This window comes from Mesoplodon bidens, assembly GCF_964165515.1.
Source record: "Mesoplodon bidens genome assembly, contig: HAP1_SCAFFOLD_96, whole genome shotgun sequence".
In the NCBI taxonomy this organism is placed as follows: domain Eukaryota; kingdom Metazoa; phylum Chordata; class Mammalia; order Artiodactyla; family Ziphiidae; genus Mesoplodon; species Mesoplodon bidens.
This window is the reverse complement of record NW_027671845.1, coordinates 296149-312708: the sequence shown is the minus strand read 5'-3', so window position 1 is coordinate 312708 and position 16560 is coordinate 296149. Positions and strand designations below refer to the sequence as shown.

The 16560-nt window shown below is 54.6% G+C and overlaps 2 protein-coding genes and 1 pseudogene across 3 annotated transcripts in view; all 3 read right to left on the bottom strand.

Moving 5' to 3' along the window:
* LOC308610912 (centrosomal protein of 78 kDa-like) overlaps positions 1-16560 on the bottom strand; it is a 460151-nt pseudogene that overhangs the window by 239557 nt on the left and 204034 nt on the right. The window lies entirely within an intron of this gene.
* Positions 35-10281, bottom strand: LOC308610903 (BCL-6 corepressor-like; the record flags this gene model as incomplete). Its single annotated transcript, XM_081259893.1, has 9 exons — positions 35-117; positions 366-546; positions 1131-1373; positions 1796-2041; positions 6587-6649; positions 7457-7643; positions 8115-8168; positions 8827-9450; positions 9502-10281. 8 exons carry the CDS (start codon positions 10279-10281, stop codon positions 434-436), a joined length of 2310 nt encoding a protein of 769 aa, XP_081116019.1. The 3' UTR covers positions 35-117; positions 366-433.
* The window catches only part of LOC308610924 (BCL-6 corepressor-like), a 210054-nt gene continuing 203775 nt past the window's right edge, over positions 10282-16560 (bottom strand). The window contains exons 3-5 of the mRNA XM_081259907.1: positions 14095-14226; positions 12697-12775; positions 10282-11756 (exon numbers count right to left, since the gene is read on the bottom strand). Coding sequence (XP_081116033.1) covers positions 10427-11557 — 1131 coding nt within the window. The 5' untranslated portion in view covers positions 11558-11756; positions 12697-12775; positions 14095-14226 and the 3' untranslated portion in view covers positions 10282-10426. The remainder of the gene's footprint in view (positions 11757-12696; positions 12776-14094; positions 14227-16560) is intronic.

Genomic DNA, 16560 nt, shown 5'->3' with positions numbered 1-16560 from the left:
TGAGCATGTCAGCTACGAGGCCTGGGAAGATGGTAACAATTGCTGCAAACGGTCCAAGGGCTTCTGGTCCTGCTTGGCCGGCGAAAGATCATAGTCGGAACTGGGCTCAGGCCGCTCCTGAGTGGAGGAAAGCACTTTTCCTCCTCTCTGTCTGAGGGAGGCGGGGCGCGAGGAAGGGGCTGCATTTTTACTCGCTGGAAACTTCACCGCCACCCAGGAGACACGTCCCCTAGGAAGGGGTAGGGACGTTTTGGGGGGAGGGGTTCAGGAAAAGGAAAGCTTTGTCCCCAGAAGCAGAGAAGTAGGCAGGCGGGATGTGCCTGCAGAGGCCCGGGGGGCGGGGGAGAGCCAGGGGCAAGAGGTACCTTGCCATCCGCATTGTCCACCTAGGAGTCCCCTGGCAGCGGCAAGCCCCGCCTGGGCTCCTGAGGGATCAAATGCTTGGTTTGCACGGTCGCTTCGCGGATGGTTTCTCGCTGTTGTCGGTGTATTTCTGCGGCAGGGGCGAAGGCTGCCGATCCATTTCTTCGTCCATGCACAGCACATCTGTCAGGGGGAGAAGCAGCGGGCCTTACACAGTTGTAGCCGGTGAGGAAAGAAAAGCCCATTGTTAGCACTGATCGTTGGAGCAGCTTCAGTTTTTAAAGATATACCAATTATGTTTTCAAAGCACTAATATTTTAATTATCCCACATTCAACCGGCAAATGGGCTAACCCACGAAACGCCAAATGGCAAGTCGCTTCAAAGGGCCGCAAGAGAGGGCAGAAGCCAGCCCTTTTTGCGCTCCCGTCCCCACCCATGGGGGGCCTGGGTGCTCGGGACAGGGCGACTGGGGACAGACAGCCTGAGGCTGGAATGAGGGCACTGACAAGCGCCCGGGGTCACCCAAGACTTCCCTTCCTGCCCAGCCGCGGGCTGGGTGATGAGGAGCAGCCCAGGAAGTCGAGCTCCCACCTCACTGTCCATTCCATAAGAAGTGTGCAGGCTGAAAGGACCTCATGAAGAAAACTCCCCGCTCGCCACACGCTACTCTTGTCAACTTGGATGGCCCTCAGGTCCCCTCCAGGGCCGTTTCCCACAGAGGGCGGGTGATCCACCCTCCAGGAGCGCCCCCCGCCCCGTGCGTACCTTGTTCATTGTCACTGCATTTAAGGGACTCCTCCAACCAGCTTCTGTTGCTTTGGGCCTCTGCCCTTTTCCTGCCAGGTTTCTCTTCGGAGATGCTATTGCCCTGGGGGGTGACCGCAGGCTGGACCGCCTGGGTCACTTCCTTCCTGCCCTGCCGGCCAGGTTTGCTCTCTGCTGCCGACACCTGCTGCTTCTGCCGTTCTCTAAGGTGCAGCAAGCGGCGCTGCTTTCTGGGATGGAGCCCTGTTAATTCAATGCACACCTCAGGTTGGTCAGCTCACTATAATGTGGCTCTTCTAAGCGGTTAGAGGAACTGTTTGTCATTTCCCTCTCAGGCCAGTCAGCTAATGGAGAAATAACTACAAATTAATGAAGAAGCCCCCCAGGGCGGGGAACGAACTGTCTTACACATCACTAACAGGAGTGGGGGAGGGGAGGGGTGTGGTCACTGTGTTGGCTGGAACTTGTCACCAAGTCTCGGGAGGGGGCCTATTTGCCTTTGGCCACCTTTGGGCTCCAGCCCCGCCACCTGGCTTTGGGGGGGTGGGGGGTAGGGAGGTGTGAGTGGCTCCCCCCAGGGATCCAGGGTGGGACTGGAACTTTCCACTGCTCCGCTCCAGGACTTCCGTAGGGTGCCCTGCGGGCCGAAGCGAAACCGAGCTCACCTTTGGAGACCCGTCTCGGCTTGGCTTTCAGCAGAGAGTTCTCCGGGAGCACAGTGGTCTCAGTGTGCTTCCTATTGCCAGAGACCTTGCGCTTTCTGTTCAGCCTGAGGGTGGGGCTGCGTGACGCGTCCGGGGCCGTCTGGTCGGTGAGGGACTCTCTGGGGGGCTCCGTGTCCATGTCCTCAGGAAGATCACTGTCTTCTGGGGCTTCGAAGGGGTCAGGTTTGCTTCCATCATAACACTCCCCTAGGGGAGGGGAGACAACCCGGAAAGGAGGGAACAAAGGTCACCAGGAGCAGGCAGGACCCCCATGCCCAAGGCAATCTGCTACCAACAGACCACCCCCCTTTGGAGACCAGGGGCCTCACACGCTGGAAGCACAAAACCCTCAGAAAGACGTCCCAAAGGAAGGACAGCTGAACACAGCCAGCAAAGAAAGCAGAAGATGAGGCGTGTAGCCCACTCACAATCCATCCTTCAAGGGTCAAGGTGAGGCATCTACACTCTCTCTCTATAGGCATGTGAGATAACTCCCTAACTGCTTAACTCTCCAAGGTGGCTTACTTTTAAAGGGGGGGTGAGTGACCTCACAGTAAGATCCAACCAATCAGGGCGGAGCTACAAATGACTATCCAACCAATCAGGGCGGAACTACAAATGACTATGGAAACAGCTGCTAGTAAACAAAAAAGGCTGATGTCATCAACAGACCAAATAGCCCCCAACTGCCATCTACACAGACATAGCACCAATGTTCACTTGGGTCAGCAGGGGCGAGGGTGAAGAAAAAGGGTACGGAAAGAATGGTGGGAGGCTGGGAAGCTGGGGAGACCAAGGCAAGAGGAGCCTGGCAAAGGGAAAGGAAAGGCTTCCTGGTGCACACACAAGGGTCAAGGGCAATTTCAAAGAACTCAACCAGATTGCTACAAGTCCGTCTGTCCTCCTTCCACACCCGTGGGGGGAAAAGCATTTCACTGCCATCGAGGGGCTGCTCCTAGTTCCTGTCTAGGAAGAAGGCCCTCAGTGACACCAGTCACCCACCTGGCACGTCTCCACGCCTTCCTTCCCAGGCAACAAGCATCTAAGGACATTTCAAAGACAAGACTCCAAACCCTTCATGGGGGGGCGGGTGGGGGGGCGGCGGGCAGGGCTGAACTGCTCACACCTCAGCTCCGCCTGTGTTGCTCCTGCCCCCTCTGCTCAATCTAGCATCCACTTGGGGCTTTTCCTCCAATCACCCCAGCCTAACATTACTCCTCGCTTTTGCTCTAGCCAAAGAAACAGTTCAACTGCTTTGCTAGTCACATTGTTTCTAACACACAAATAATTCCATAATGATCACTGTGCTGTTAAAGAGTTCCCCGAAGATGACCCTGTGTCCATCACCGGCCGGGGGTGGGGGTGGGTGTATGAGTTTGGTATTTCGTTAACACCTGAGCTAAGCTCCCACAGCCCGTTTTTCTAGATGAAATCATGGACACACCCCTCACATGCTGCTCGCATTCCTCCTCCTCTCCCTAGACCACTTCAAGTATCACTCCCACTTCTGCCCAGCCGGCTGGTCCCCTGATCAGCCTCTCTTGGGGGGCATTCCCAGCATTTAATGGCAGCCAGTTGTGGGGATGAACCTCACCCTGGCCTGGGCTAGCCTGACCTGTGTTCTCAATGGTGGAACACACTTAGCTTTTCTCCAAGGGTATCCCAAGGTGGGAGAGATCCCCATCTACTCTTGCCGGAATGGTGGAATCACCCCAACCGCGAGGGTCTCCTGTCATGGCAGCAGGAGAAACCCCAAACTCCTGGCCTGTGCTTACGGGTGATGCAGCCCAGGCTACCGCAGGCCCGGTGAAGACGGCGTGCTGCAACTCTCACTCGGGCTGCTCTGTGACCCTCTTAAACACTCGGGCAGGAATGGCGCCGCTTTACAACTCGGCCCCCTTCACTTGTAAAGTGGGAATGTTACTGCTAGCCTCCCTCCAGGGTGGGCTTCATAATCACGGGCCGGGCTCAGCACAGAGAAAGGCTGGAAAAATCCCTTTAACCAAAAGATGCCAAGACTTTCAGACCAGCCTGAATCTCAGGCCTGAAATGTAGGAAATTTTAAGAGGTGAGCCCTGCTGGTTACACCATTGGACTTCTCTGGTCCAATCAGCCTTCCCTAAAAGCTCCGTGGGAGGGGATCCATGGAGGAATGGAAGGGCTACCTTAAGAACCCCCATGTCCAATTTGAAAGTTTCTTTTTCCAAACTAGGTCCATCCACCCTTCCCCCAACCCCGGAGCCTTTTAGGGCAAAGATCTCAATTCCCCTCAGCTAAGGCCCCCCAAGACCTTACGCTAGTGTGACCTTACCCAGGCCAGTAATAACCCTGAAGGACACCCACCCCGACTGCCCAAGATGCCCATGGCCACCAGCTATGGGGTAGAGGCTCCGTGTCACTTGGAGCTTCTCAAAGACTGTTCTAACCACGACCCACAGGAGGATGACCCTTGAGGGCAAAGGAGATGGGGAGATAAATAGATACACGGGGATCCTAACCATCAGGCTTTGCCATCATTGCTACTTTTGGCCCTTCTAAAAGTGGGAAGCCATGTGCCCTTGGTCACCCAGTCTAAGCAAGATGTGAACGTGGTCCCTGCAGCATGGTCCTATGACTCACAGCACATATATCCCAAATTCATTATGATTGTACCATAGCATCACCTCACAGAAGCATCACCACAGCAACATTTACAAGTCACTGTGGCAGCAAAGCACCCTCACCACTGTTGAGCCATGCCCAGTGAGGCCTAAACAAGGTGAGAGGGTTCTGACTTGCTGGAAGGCTCCCCAGGATTAAAATCCCCTTCTCTGTAGCTTAACTATAATAGCACCTCCAGTCAGGGCTAACCTTGTTCAAAGTTACACCTGCTACACAATGAGTGCAGGGGATCTCTGTTCCAAAGTAGTTTACAAACGTGCAAGTGCTCAGCTGGAAGAGAAGTTCCCTGAGCAAAGAAGTTTCATGAAGCCCCTCGACTGAGGCTTCCTCCAGCTCCTGGCCAGGCACTGCCACTGAGCAGGTCCTAGGCCTGTCCCAGCCAAGTGCTTGGCAAGGGAGATGGTTACTCCAAGTTTGAGAAGGAAGGGACCAGTGCCACCTTGCCCCGCCCCATCTTCAAATGCCACTGAGGGTTCCTAGTGATGAACTTCCAAGTCTGAGGAACCTCCAAACTCTGGTGAACTTCCAAAATAAAAATTTCACTCAGCCACCCATGTGATCATAAAGAATAAATGAGTATCTCGGCCACTGTGTTTTCAAGTTAATTCCTTTTTTTAAACAAGCCCCTAGCAACAAGATGCACCCGCACCAGGACAACCAGGGCCACGCAAACAGCACCCACCACCTTGGAAGCTCCTGGGCCCTCCATGGGTAGGGGCTGCCTCAGAAGGGGGAAGGCATCTTGAAGGCATCCTGGACCCTCTCTGGGACCCCTGCCCGCCCCAAATCCCCGCCCCAGCTCCCATGTGCTCACAGCTCGGCTCTCGGCCACACCTACACCCATGAGAAGGACCTGAGCCCATATCAGCTCAAGACATGATGGCCCAAGAACAAGAAGGCCCATTCATATCCAGCTGAATGGAGTGAACACCTGCTGGGCCTTGGACGTGGAGGCCGCAGTAAGAACAGTGGCCCCTTCAGGTGACCTTTCCTGACCAGCTATTTACAAACCCCACGTTTCTACAAGACAGAGGGTGGGTGGGGAACCCACCTCCGTTGCCCCAACCTTTCAAACGGAGCCCCTCACCTTCCCCAACCCTTCTCCTGCCCTCCCATGGTGGCCATTCATGGCTCACTGGGCCATGTCCCGGGTGCTCCAGGAAGAGACCCGTCGGTCGGTCTGAGACTGGAGGCAGGCGGTGGGGGGAGGGGGCTTTCGGAATCATCTGGGGCTCAAGCCCTGCTCCCCATCAGCCACACCGAGTTCTCGTCTCCACGCTCAGCAGGAAAGACTGGGAAGGACGCACACAAACGTCTCTGGGAAGAAGGGCGGGTGAGGCCACTGAGACGTGAAGGGCAGCGGCCACCCTGGGTTTGGCCACGTTGCTGGAGAAAAGGGCGAGAAGACTCGAGGCCGGTTAACTGCCCGCTCCCTTCCTCCAGCCTCCCTCACCGTCCACCCAGAACAGGCAGATCCCATCCTCAGAAAAGTGCATCCCCGTGAACTTGGCCTTGCCCACTTTTACCACATCTCTCTGAGAAACTTCCCCAAGAGCTGAGTTATGAGGCCACTCGGGAGGGTAAGGGCTGCGTGTCAGCTGTGAGCACAGGCAAGGAGGGAGGCCTTCTTGCTGCTTCACTCCAGGGTGGCCTGGACCCTCCGTTTTTCATTCCAATCCCGAGGGGGAGGAGCTCGGAATCGTCTACTCCAGGCACATCGAGAGCCCCATCCCTCGGGTAAGGCCGCCACTGACTAGCCCCAGAAATCCCCTTCTACGGGAGCCACGTGGGACACACCGGTCCCAGTGTGGCTTACCCAGAACCCTGGCCACAGGCCTTTGTCTGACCCCAAAGATGAGCTGGGGGAGGGCAGTGCTCCAAGCAGCAGAGAGAAGCACACGCTGCGGCTGACCACAATTTTCCCGAACTGCATCAGGCACCCACGACCTAAGCGTGCGGGCCAACGCCGACCCTATGACTGGGTCCAAGGGCCTGGGCCTCCCAAACGTGCCTACCACCCCCGACTGTCCCGTCTCAGGAGGATTGCACGCCCACCGTGTCCTCGACGTTCACCGAGGTGCCCTCACTCACCATCACCGGTGAGGTTTCTGGGGTCCGGAGCAGGCTGCAGGCCACAGGCCACAAGCACGCACACTGAAGAAAGCGGGAGAAAGACCTCCACTTGCTGCCAACGCATCTCATTCGCCCAGGAAGTCTCGAGGGCAAAGCCCGAAGTCAACCCCAGTGGGGGAGCAGCCGATGGGACCGCAGAGTGTGACTTGAGGCAACACGAGCTTTCTCTCCAGTTCGGCCTCCAGAACAGAACACACCCGTCTGGTGGGAAGACACCCTCGTTGATCCCACGCCCTTGGAGCGTGGTGTCAGCTCCTCATGACTGCAAACGAGCCTCCACAGAACACAATGATGCTCATCTCTCTGGGGCCTTCATCAGCCCTCATCGCACGTGAACGAAACCTCTGCCTCTGGAGGGAGAATCCGAGTACTCTCCACCCCCTCCCACAGGAGACTGTCACTCTGGAGGGTCTGGCTCTGGCTGCAAGTGTCATTCCACTGCTACCAAAAACCCGTATCCGTACCTGCTACGAAACAGAACACATACCTGCTACGCCGGAGGTCCTGCACTGCCATTCCTCTGCTCTACTGTATCAGACTATTACTAACTACAGGACTAGCATTGCTCCGGAAAAAGGAGACACGTGCCAGGGAACAGCATTTCATAGGTGCTTCACTCCTGGATGCCGCAACGCTCAAAAGGACAACCAGCCTTGCAATCCACAGCTGGGAAGGGTGGCCAGAGCAGCCCGTTCTCCGAACAGCCAGCACCCAGACGCTGGGCCGTCGGAAGCGTATGGTTTCCTCTCACCTCCCTCGGCACTGGGAGCAGAACTGCCCCGTTCCCACCGACGTGGTACCACACGCGAGCCGCCTGGGTTCACTTACATCTCTCACTGTCGTTCTGGTCGGCAATGGCCTCCTCCGGGGCGACCGACTTTGGCTTTTTGTCCTGACTTCCTTTCAGCCTTTCCCAGTCAGCGGGGCTGAATTTGCGCACCTCGGAGTCTTTGGTCGTGGGGTGGCCACCTTCTCGCTCTTTCATCTCCAACTCTGAGAAGCGCATCACTGCACGCTACAAAGAGAACGGAGATGGAAAAAAGACACACCTTACCACCAAAGCTATTTCACTGCCCTTACCTTAAAGGAAGGTATCTTCAAAGAAAAGTTTGCCCAAAACCAACCACAATTTATGATACAACTGAGATATTTTAAAATTGAACGATAAAAACGTAAGAGTGTCTATGTGTAACTAGTCACACACTCTTTATTCCTAAAGCCATATGTATGTAGAGATATATGTGGTGTGTATGTATAGCCATACATACACTGTGGCATACAGACAGACATTCTCTTTCGAAGGTAAATAAAACAAAACAAAAACACGACGCAAAGAAAGCGAAACAAAAACACAACAGAAAAGAAAACAAATGCACAGTGAATAAAGACGACCATGGCCCACAAACTTCCCTTTGTATATTTGGAAATGAAATTTAACTCAAAAGGTTTATGGAAGATTCCAGTAATAAAAATTTGAAGAACTGACCTCACAGTAAGCAGCGGGTAGACATAAAATACTGTCCTCTTGTAATCCTTCCACCTATGTAATTAAAATGGGCACTCAATGGATCATTTAGATAACTTCATCCATTTTTATAAGCATAAACCAATTTTTTTCTTAACATTGCAAAACAATTTGGCTTTATTTGTCTTTTAATTAAAAGTAAAATATCTTAAGGAAAGTCCTATACAACATCTATCATTCACTAGCAAGTTAAATACATACTCTATCCCTTTAAGCAAGGTTTGTGTTTTTGTTTTGTTTGTTTGTTTGTTTTTTGGGTGGAAAAAAAATTGCACGAATCTCACAGACATGCGGCCGCTACACACCTCCACCAAGTATCACGTAAGGCACTCTAAGCAGCGCTTTTAGGTATATTTGTTAACGTACAGTAACGGCAGAGAAATCAAAGCGATTGATAGGTAAATGTCATGCAGTCTTTTAGACATCCTTCGCAATAATTAAAACTTCCGTTATCAGCATTCGAGTGGAGTTTGCTTAAAATCTACAGAATAACTTCAAGTATCCACTTACGTCCCCTTACTGGACACATTTCAAACATTTCAATTACCCTAAGCTTCATTAACCAAATCAGCCCGGTGTCCTGCCCTATCATACCCCCGGCCCCCTCCTCTTCACACATTAAAAAAACCTGACAACTGGTCAGGCTCCTGAAATTCGGGTGGGGGGGGCTCACCTGCAATGCCCGCTGCTCCCGGCCGAGCTGACTGGAGTCTGCGTACAGTCCGGTAGCGACACACTTGAACCGGTCACCCACGTAACCAGCGGAGTTGGCGATTCTCTTTGCCAGCTTAGATGGCTTCGGGTTCAGAACTTTGCCATCGGTTGATCCTGCCTCGTCAGCTCCGTCTTTGGTGTAGGTGGGGGTGACGTCCACACTCGGTGGGGCACTGCCCACGCAAAATGGTTTGGGATCCTCTTGGGTTTTCCCGAACGTGACCGCAGAGCCGTCGCTCCCCAGGGTCGGCTCCAGGAATGGAGTCGAGACCGGCGTCGCCAGGTTCTCCTTGTTGGTTACCACTGGAACATTCTCCTTGCTTAAGCCGGAGACTGGCTGGCCCGGAGCCTGTTTGAAAGTATAGGCTTCGTGGAAGTCACTGATGCGCCCCAACTCCTCTCTCAGGGCAATGAAATCCCGGTGTGGCTGTAGAGCCGGGTCAGGTGGGGGTTTGGTGGGCTCGGCACTCTGGCTGACACTCTCAGCTGTGAAGCCGGGTTTGGACACGTTAGCGTCGGTTTTAGCATCTGGCTCTTCCCGGAGGAGGTCTACATAGACAAGCTTGTCACTCTTGACAACGGTCTTCCCTTGATTTCAGCTGGTGCTGGGCTTTAGGTTCTTGTCCGCGGGGACTTCTGGATGTAACTTGGTGCTGCCGGCTTCCAGTATCTCAGAAAACCGGTTCCAGAGGCTTGGGTCCTCGTAGCGGGTCCTCTCGTGGGACCGGTACCTCCTCTCCGGCTTCTCCTCTTTAGTGATCTCGATGGGCGTATGAGGTATCAACATGGGATGCACCATGCCCAACCCCAGCGCGTCCTGGTAGGTCACAAACTCCGGCCCGCCCGTGGGTAGCCCGTAGGGCAGTCCCGGCTTTGGGGCGAGGTGCCCAGGAAAGAGACTGCCATTGGGCAACACTGGGTGAGGGTAGACAGGGCCTTTGCCGTGTAAGGAGAGGGGACTTATGGCAATGCCCTTGGGCGCTGGGTAAGGCAGGTAACTCCTGGGGTAGGGGATTGGTGGGGACCTGAACGCCTCGTTTGGTGACAGAAATACTGAGCTCGGCGGGAGGCCATTCTCATTCGCTTTGAAGCTCGGCTCTGGGTTGCTGGCTTTGGCGCCCTTGCTGCCGGTGCCGCCGCTGTGCTTGGCAGGTGTGGTCGAGGGATTCGCTTTGAAGCTCGGCTCTGGGTTGCTGGCTTTGGCGCCCTTGCTGCCGGTGCCGCCGCTGTGCTTGGCAGGTGTGGTCGAGGGCTGGCCCACGTGCTGGATGACGGATGGCGTGGTATCCACGGAGCTCCTGCTGGTCTCGCTGCCCTCGGCGGTGGCATTTGGGGCCGGCGACGCAGAGGCTGGGCGGCCGGCGCTCGAGACCGACCCCGAAACGTTAGTGACCACGGCGTCGGCGGCACCCATGCGGGGACATGAAGAACTGCGCTGCTGCGGGATGGCCCAGTCCAAGGCCTTGTTTTTCAGCGGCAGGCCTTTGCCATTGTTCTCTTCGTTAGGACTTGGCCCGGGCACCACCCAGGACGAGGGAGCCGTGCTAATGATCTCAGATCTATAGATAGCACAGCCATTTCCTGGAGGAGACAAGAGTTTCTTTCGGAATCTCACTTCCGGAGAGCACTAGGCCGCTTCCAGCTCTGCTGTGAACCAGGACGGTGGGAGCCATCTTTTTCACGTGGTCAGCTTTGGAAGCATCTACATCCACCACTTTAGAGGACAAGTCTAGTGGCTTATCGGTGACGCCTTTGGTAACCGTCTGCTTCTCCAAGAGAGGAGGTGAGCTGCCACCTTTTCTGTCTTCACCTGCTGTTTTCCGGGCGTGCCCGGGAGCTGGCTGGGTGCTTTCGGCTCCTTCTGGAGCCTTTGGATACTTGCTGCTGCAGAGCCTGGCCGCGGGGAACTCGCTGCTGACCGTCATGTATGGCTTCGACAGGGTGACCGAGGGCGAGGTGGACATCCTGGCACAGTGCTTATGGAACGCGGAGTACGTGTCCGCAGCGGGCTGGGAGGGAAGGTGGACGCGGGGTGAAGGCCGAGGCGAGGGGGGCAACAGGAGAGCCGTGTCCCCCGGCAGGCCGCTGGTGACCGCCTTGGCAGAGGGCACCCTCGGCTGCTTACTGTTCTGGATGTGGGGATACGAGTGGGAATCGACCGGGTTCCCAGGACTGACGCCCATCTTCCAGGGCAGGCTTTTGTCTGCGCAGTGGACCAGAGGCGGGATGGCTGGTGAGGCCGAAGGCGTCGAGAGTCTCATGGGCGAGGCCAGGGATGATGGGATGTGGGGACTGATGTGGTGAGGTGGCGGCAGGTAGAGAAATCGCTCCCCATTGGTACAGACCAGAGAATACAGCGGCTGGGCCACGCCGTAGGACTGCTGAGGTAGCAAGGCCTTGTACGTGTTCAGGGAATACTTCTTTGGCGAGTCGAGAAAAGGGTAGATGGCTGGCGTGGCCCCCTCCATGTAGGGATTGACCCAGGGCAGCCGCAGGTAACTAGCACCATTGATGTTGAGCGGGCTCTGTTTGTCGCTGGCAGGTCTGTCCAAGCCCAGTGTTTCTGCCGTGGGGACAGCACTTTTTTGTATTCCGGGTGGCGTTTTGTATATAGCACTGAAGCCATTTGGGGGCTTTCCGGAGACAGCGGAGGCCTCCACCATCTCGGGTGTATTCGGTTTGAACTGCATCTCTGGGTTTCTTTCGGAAGAAAACCCCAGACCACCTATGGTTGTGGCAGCCTCCCGCCCTTTCTCTGAGCCCAGTCCACACGAGCTAGAATAGACGATGTTTCCGGGGACACGCAGCCCTTCCCGGATCAGGCCGGTGCGTGCGGTCCATGCTCAGCGCTGCCAGGCCATCGATCCGATGGGCCGTGGTCGCGTCCACCTTCGCAGAAGAAGAATATGGGTATTACCGAGGACATGCCTTCAAAGCAGCCCATCCCAAAGAGAAACCGCGGACTAGCTCAATCGGACATCAGCCTCAACATCTGAGCCGAAACGGTTAAAAACTAAAGGATTCACAAGGTCTTTGGCCCCCGCTTATCCAGAACCCTCCTCTGCCTGCCGCCTCACCGTTGTCCAACTAGTGTCCTCAAAGCACGGAAAACGTTGGTCCCCTTAGACTTGAGGCCCCTGCATTAATCAGTCATCTATTAACTCTGGAAGATCCACCTTCTCAGCAGAAATTCTTTGCTGCAACTGAGGTGATACCAACTCCACTGCTCTCAGAACTACCCTCATGGGGTACAGAACTCGGACTCACCCTCCCCAGGCCCCAGTCAGGTTAGGGCGGGGCGATGTGCACTGCGTTTTCCCCGGATGGAGCGGGGAGGCATTCTTTAACATAACAAAAACCAATCTTCAGGGGGACAGTAAGGAATGAAGGACTTGAGCTGTCTCATTTCTAAATCAATAAAGAGGCCATGGGTCAAACTGTAGTTGTGTCTTTTGACTTCCTCTCCCTGGTATCTGAAGACAGCTCTGTTTCATATTTTACTGGGAAGGGAAACCCTAAGGGTCTACTTGGAGGCTACACATTTATCCAGCTGGGAGCACTGATGTGGCACGTAGCTTATCGAAGAAAAGGCGGCACGTATCCCACCAGTCACCAGGGGACGAGGACGTAAATGGCGAGCACAGCCAAGAAAGCGAGCCAGGAAGAAATTGGGTGAGGCTTCGTCCTGCGGCCTAGGCTTTCTACTCAGCCCTGCCCTGAAACACCCCGCCCCGCCCCCAAAAGGCCCTTTAATGGTAGGCAAATGAATGCACGATTGATTACAGATCACTGATACTCAGCACATCAACAGAAGCCATTAATCTCTTACCACGTTGTGATTCAAGGGGTTTTCTTCCCTTAGTTCCAGTACGGCCTTTGAAGTGTCACCTTCGTTTACAGGAATTTTCCTATTTAGAAGGACACACCAACTTCATGAAAGCATTCCTCACTTAATCCATCTTTCATAGATTGCCCCAGAATAGACCAGTTTCTAATAACTCCGTTTTTCCAACTGCCCTTAAAAAACAAAAAATCCTCCCCAATGGCCCATATTGAAAGTTGTCCCCGAATGGTGATTCAACGGGACTGGGAAAAACAAAGGAAAGGCAGGGCAACAGGGATGTGAAATCACAGATGCTACGTCCTCGAGGTGGGTAAGGCCGGAAGTCTGCACAACCACGTCACCCTCACAATTCTTCCTCCAGAGAGGCCGGGCAGGACAGTCCGGGCTCTGCTGTCCTAGCAGACCCTTATAAGCTCTACCTGAGGACAGGAATGAGGTAATACAATGTCCAAAGCCAAAGTGGGGACCTCAAGGCTGGAGTCTGCGAGCTGGCTACATCAATCACTTCTGTGTTACCCGTGAGGACAGGCTTTCAAAACTTTTCCCCAAACAAAGTTAGGTACCATGTCCTATGAAACTGGTTTCCATGGTGATAATGAAGCCATATTTGACTGCCTCTATCAAAATGATGGGGGATAACACACTAATATCATACAAATGTCAGCTGCTCCAGGGGAAGCCACACATCTGTGCCAGGCTGCTTGCGGCTGCCCCTGGAACTTGTTATCAGAGAGCATCGATAAAGAAAGTGCTTGGTGCCAACTTCCAAATCCCCAGGATAAAATCACTGACAAGCGGCAGAGAGAAGTTTCATCATTACCCGGAAGAGCAGCTTCAATTATCTACTGCTTAGCTGCCTCTACCCCGCACTCCAAAATTACTGATGAGGAAGCATAACAGAGCTGCCGGGTGACTGAAACCAGGAGCCAGTGGCCTCGCTTAACAGGTGGCGGAGGACGCAGAGAAACCCTGGGCTTCAATGGTGTGAAGGGTGGCTATCGTCCCATTTATTACTGAGCAAACTATTTGTTTTAAAAGCACATCGAAGGCCGATCCACCTGGGCCCACACTCCTGACATTTAGAGTTAAAGCAGCATATAGACTGGGATTAATTCTCCTTCGTAAATATGAAATAATAAATTAAGGACGAAAGTGCACTGAAAGGCCGCTTTAGGGGCTAACCTCTTAAAGGGCGGCAATGCTTCGCTGAGCCAGGTTGCCTGTTAAAACTGTAAATCAAGGGCCACCAGCTAGGCAGGAGATCTCCCCCCTACCCCCTTAGGGCCCACTCTGGCTGTGAGGACATGAAGGGGGGGCTCTGCTCAGGAGCCCTGAGGAAGGACCCACGCTCTCCCCAGGCCTCAGCCGGACACGCGCATTTACCTGTTGTCGCTGATCCCACACATGCGGACCCTCTCGCTGTTCATCCAGCTGTGAACATTCCCATACAGGTGGGGGGGTGGTGCTGAAAGCGTGTCGTCTTCTTGAATGGCAGCTTTTCTTCAAGCGTCTAGTCTGTTTAAAACAAAAAGAAGCCCAGGAGGTTGAACAAAAAAGGAGCCAAAGAGGGAACAAGAGAAACCCTCCTTCTAGGCACTTCATACAGAATGCACTTGGGAAGGCAGACCCTGCTCCACGTTCTACAGATGGCCAGAAGCAAAGGAACACACCTGAGCCAGAGGTTCAAGGAGGGAACTTCCCTGGCAGGAGGCGTTGGGGATGCAGAGTTCAAGAGCCACAGGCCACACCATTCAAGGTACAGCACATGACACCCTTAACCTGCCCTTCTCCCTTCTCCCTTCCCCTTTCCCAGCCTTTTGGAGAACACACTTGGATCGAAAGTGGACGGTGCTAGATTCCAGGGAGCCCCACATTGACTCTTCTTGTGGCTGAAAGGATTGGGGACAGGGGTGGGGTGTGGGATAAAACGCACAACAGTCCGGTGTGGCGGCCCAAACTACGACTCACTTCCACGGCTGCGGTGCGTGTGACTTACAGATGGAGGGGCAAAAAGAGTCAGTGGGCTGGCGAGCCACCCCACCCGAGCCCTAGATTAGATTAAGCCCCAAACCTGGGTGGTTTGGCCTGGGAGCTGCAGAGGGAGGGGACTGAGTAATTCAATGACGCCTGCTCGCTGGGGACCAGCAATCAGGAGCGAGTGCAGAAATCATAGCAGCCCAGGCTGCCGGGCTGGGGCTGGGGCTGGGGCTGCAAGATTCCGGCCCACGGGGAGCAAGCAGAAGCCACCCGTTTTCCGTCTAGCGGGAGGAGGGAGGAGGCTGCTGAGGCACAGGGGAGAGCCCCGCCCCCTCCTTAACTTCCCGGCCCACCAGCCCCACCCACACCACATTCTAGTTTGCTGCATGAGTGAAGGGTCAGGACAAGCTGCATTTTATTCACAGGATTATCACGGTGCGTGATTTATCCTCGTGCAGGATTTTAATTGCTCTTTGGAGGTTGAGCCGTTTCTTTTGACTGCGCTTCAGCTCCATATCCTGCTGTTAAATGCTGGGTTAATAAGTAGGGGAGCCTTTAATGCCTGGGACCGATGGCCCTAGGCAATTCCCCTGCTCACAGACTCCCTTGTCCGGGGCAGGGTGGCGGGGGAGGGCCCCCCCCCCAGCCACGGCCTCTTTACACAGGACCCAAACCTGAGTGTGAAATCACTGGTGTGCAGCTCATGGGGGCAACTTTTCTTTCTCCTCCCTCACACACCCACCCACACAGCTCCCGAAAGCCCAAATGTTCCCCAAGTCGACACATTTCCTTTGTTAGCAGGAAAAAATACGCAAATGCTTGCTTTTACACTTTAGCACACGGAGCTGACTGCCAGGTCTGTTGGGTGGGAGCCACCAAGGACTGGGGACTCTTTTTCCGAGAGTGACTAGGGGTGGGGTCGGGGAGCACCTGGGAGACCTGAATCCCAAAGCCAGCCAGGCTATCCCTCTGCATTTCTTTGTCCTAACACAGGCTTTTGTCCACCAGCATCCCCCATCGGCCCCTATACAGAAGAGAACACCATCTGTTCATCAAGAGCCCCACGCCGCAGACACACGGCGCGTAGTTAGAGCTCAACGATGAAGCTGGAGGAGAGGCAGGGATCTCCCAGTTGTGTCCGGCCTGGTGGGATTCTAGAGAAGCTATTTCTTTAGGAAACGTCCCTTTCTTTAGACAGACTGGGGCATTTCCAGTGGCTGGCCACAGTGCCCCGAAAAGGTGGACTCAGATGGACTTGGGCATCAAGGAAGGTTCTGTGGGGGGCTCACGGGCTGTTCTTCCATGTTTCGAACATACAAATCAAGTTGGGGGCAGGCCACCACTAGTGCAGGGCCGACCAGAAGGCACGTTCAACAAAGTGTCCCCTCCCTAACCCCTGCAGCCCCTTCTACAAAAGGAAGACCAAAAGGAAGATGTCCAGGGAAGCCTCATCTAAAAGGTGGAGGAGCAACATTCCTCGGTGCAAGTGTCCTGGCCGTGGCTGCAGCGGGAGGACCACACCATGCCACCCCCTGGCTGGGTGTCATGATGAAATTTGGACATTATACCAGAAGCCAAAGGGTCACTCCATCAAACCCTTAAGAAAAGGATGAGGGACGAAGCGTGTGTGCCCTCGAAGCCCCAATCTTCTTCTGGTGCTCCAGTCTTCAAAACTTACACAAGCTGCCTCTTACATGTCTCCTTCAGTTGTCACCTTGGGACAAGGACCTCTGAGCACCTGACTGAGGAAACAGAAAGGCCCCTGCCACAATCATCCTACTGAACCCTCTCCCCTCCCCTCAAAAAGGGCCAGCAGCCCCCTTCCCTTGAAAGGGCTTTTCTTTAGAAAGGGCGGCCTGGACTTAGCATGAG